This window comes from Geospiza fortis, unplaced genomic scaffold (assembly GCF_000277835.1).
Source record: "Geospiza fortis unplaced genomic scaffold, GeoFor_1.0 scaffold112, whole genome shotgun sequence".
NCBI lineage: Eukaryota > Metazoa > Chordata > Aves > Passeriformes > Thraupidae > Geospiza > Geospiza fortis.
The window spans coordinates 17809025-17811396 of NW_005054298.1; the positions used below are offsets into that span (position 1 = coordinate 17809025).

Genomic DNA, 2372 nt, shown 5'->3' on the forward strand with positions numbered 1-2372 from the left:
GTATTGGTTTAGGTGCAAGCTTCTTTCTGAAGCTTTCTATTTACCATTTGCTGGAGCTGAATTTTCTGTACTTCTCTGTTTGCCTCATCTCGTCCATGTTTTTTTTTGTTTTCCATTTCCAGGTGGATGCGGGCTTTTTCCATTAACCTATCACGTTCTTTTTCAGCCTCTTCTTTCTCCTGTCTCTCCTTTTCCTCTTTCAACTTCATCTGTAGTTCACAAAACACACAGAAGTTAACCAAGGAGCTGGCCTGCTCAGCTGGAAGTTGTATCTCTGTGCAGAAGCAGCCCTGAATCAGTGCTCCGATCAGCACGGTCACTGTGGCTGGCCAGTGCCCAAGCCCAGGGTTTCCAGCAGCCCTGGCAGAGGTGTGCCCGACACAGAAGGGGGAAAGGGACAGGGGACTCCAGGAAAGGTGGCAGCAGACTTGCTGAAGCCTGCTGATGCATGGCACCAGAGTCACCAGCTGTGCTCTGGGCCAGACTCCTCAGCAGGGGTAAGCAGAAGTCAGATCAGCCCAAGTTTCTTACCACAGTGGCTCTGTGTTCAGCAATAGATTCAATGGCAGCCTTTTGTTTTGCTTCTTTCTCTTTGCGTTTTTTTTCTTCTTCAGCTTCTATTCTTGCAGCATCTCTAGCCAGTCGACCATCTTCCTTCCTTAATGCCTCACTCATTTGTTCAGCTAATTGACTAATGATTTTGTCCCGTTGTTCCTGTACTTGTCTGCAGAAGAACGTGAGCTTCCATAACATACCAGGGCAACACACCTGGGTCAACCTGAAGCTACCAAGCTCAGCAATTCCGGTTCTAGAGTTCTCTCCTCTTGGACACACAGGCTGGCCCTCCCACCCAACTCATGATCTCCTTCTGTTCCTCCTGTTTGGTTTATTTTTATATTATCTGATTTAGCAAATAAATGTTCCCAGTGTTCTTGTATCACTAGTTTCTGTTGCAATAATGAGCTGGATCACTCAGTAAGGATTCCAGCAAGCATCTTGCCATCAGGAGGGGAATGTTGGCCAGAAGCAGGAAGGGAAGAAAACTCTTAGATTGACTCAGTGGTATCATCATGTTGTACCCTTAATGTTAAACTGATAAAATATCTTCCCTTAAGAACATGATGTAGTTAATTAATGTTTGTGCCTTGTCAAGAAGTCAAATAATTTTTCTTGAGGTGACTCAGAGAAATATAGCTTATACTTAAAAATATTTTCATCAAAGATCTTAATTGTCTTTAATTGGTGAGGAGGTGGAAATTTGGCAGGCTATATGGAAAATCACTGTTCACAATACCCTGGTGCAAAGCTTTGCACTTTCATAAGCCTCTGTACTTTTAAAGGTGAGATTGCTCCCTGACATTCTTACTAAGGAACCTGTGAAAAAATTTCCTTTTTCTCCTGAATTCCCTCTTCTCCCTATCAGTAGAATTTAGAATAATGTGTTCAAATAACTGTTGATTATGTTATATCATTAGTCTAAATGATCTGAAAACAACTACAGTATAATTTTTAGATCACTTATGATTTATACTCTAGCTTTGCACCTACCTACGCATTTCAGCTTCTTTCTTTTTTCTCATCCGGGCAATAATTTCCTTTGCTTTGAAATGAGCTTTGATCCGCTCATCTTCTTCCATTCGGTTTTGTTCCTCTATTGCTTTGATTATTTTCTGGTCATTTACATACGCCTGTATGGGCAAAATGGTCCTGATGTAACAGATGATGTTTGAAATATCTGCACCTGGGGTAGCAGCTTACAGGAATCACTCCCTGTTCCCCCTCCTCAAGTTTCTTTCAAAAACAGAAGAGAGAAAAGGGATCCTCAGGAAAGGAGAGAGAAGACAAGAAGGAATACTTCCACTTACTTCTGCCTCCCTATTCAAACATGCATCAAGAGGAGGCAGTCAGTGGGAGGGAGGGGAATGGAATTGAGCATCAAACAGCTGCTTCTCTGGTGCACCACACAAACAAATTGCTGTGTGATGCAGAGAGCATTGTCCCCTGCTCCCACTGACACACATGGGCCAGGGGGATGGTCCAACCACCACCCACACAGATCATTCTGCTCCTGGCCCCACCTCATCCAAAACTACCCCTATCTAAGAGCTTAATCCAAAGCACAACAGAAGAGGAGTTTTCTATACTTTTATGTAAAAAACCAACTGTCCTTTGCATGCTGGCCAGAACTGCTCTGAGGCAGTTCTTGTTTGTACCTTAGTAGCATGCCTTTAAAGATGAAATGAGATGGCAGCAAGTCTTGACTAAATCCCTAAACCTCTGCAATCATAAATATCAAGTCAAATTAAAAAGATACATTCAGTGTCTGTCTATTTCCTCTTTCTAACAAAGAAAAATGTGCTTAAAACAGCAGG

At 42.7% G+C, this 2372-nt stretch overlaps 1 protein-coding gene across 1 annotated transcript in view; it reads right to left on the reverse strand.

Annotated features, from left to right (window-relative positions):
* Window positions 1-2372, reverse strand: part of CCDC173 (coiled-coil domain containing 173) — a 6046-nt gene that overhangs the window by 864 nt on the left and 2810 nt on the right. Inside the window, exons 6-8 of the mRNA XM_014306597.2 lie at window positions 1549-1688; window positions 532-724; window positions 45-209 (exon numbers count right to left, since the gene is read on the reverse strand). Of these exons, the coding sequence (XP_014162072.1) occupies window positions 45-209; window positions 532-724; window positions 1549-1688 (498 nt within the window). The remainder of the gene's footprint in view (window positions 1-44; window positions 210-531; window positions 725-1548; window positions 1689-2372) is intronic.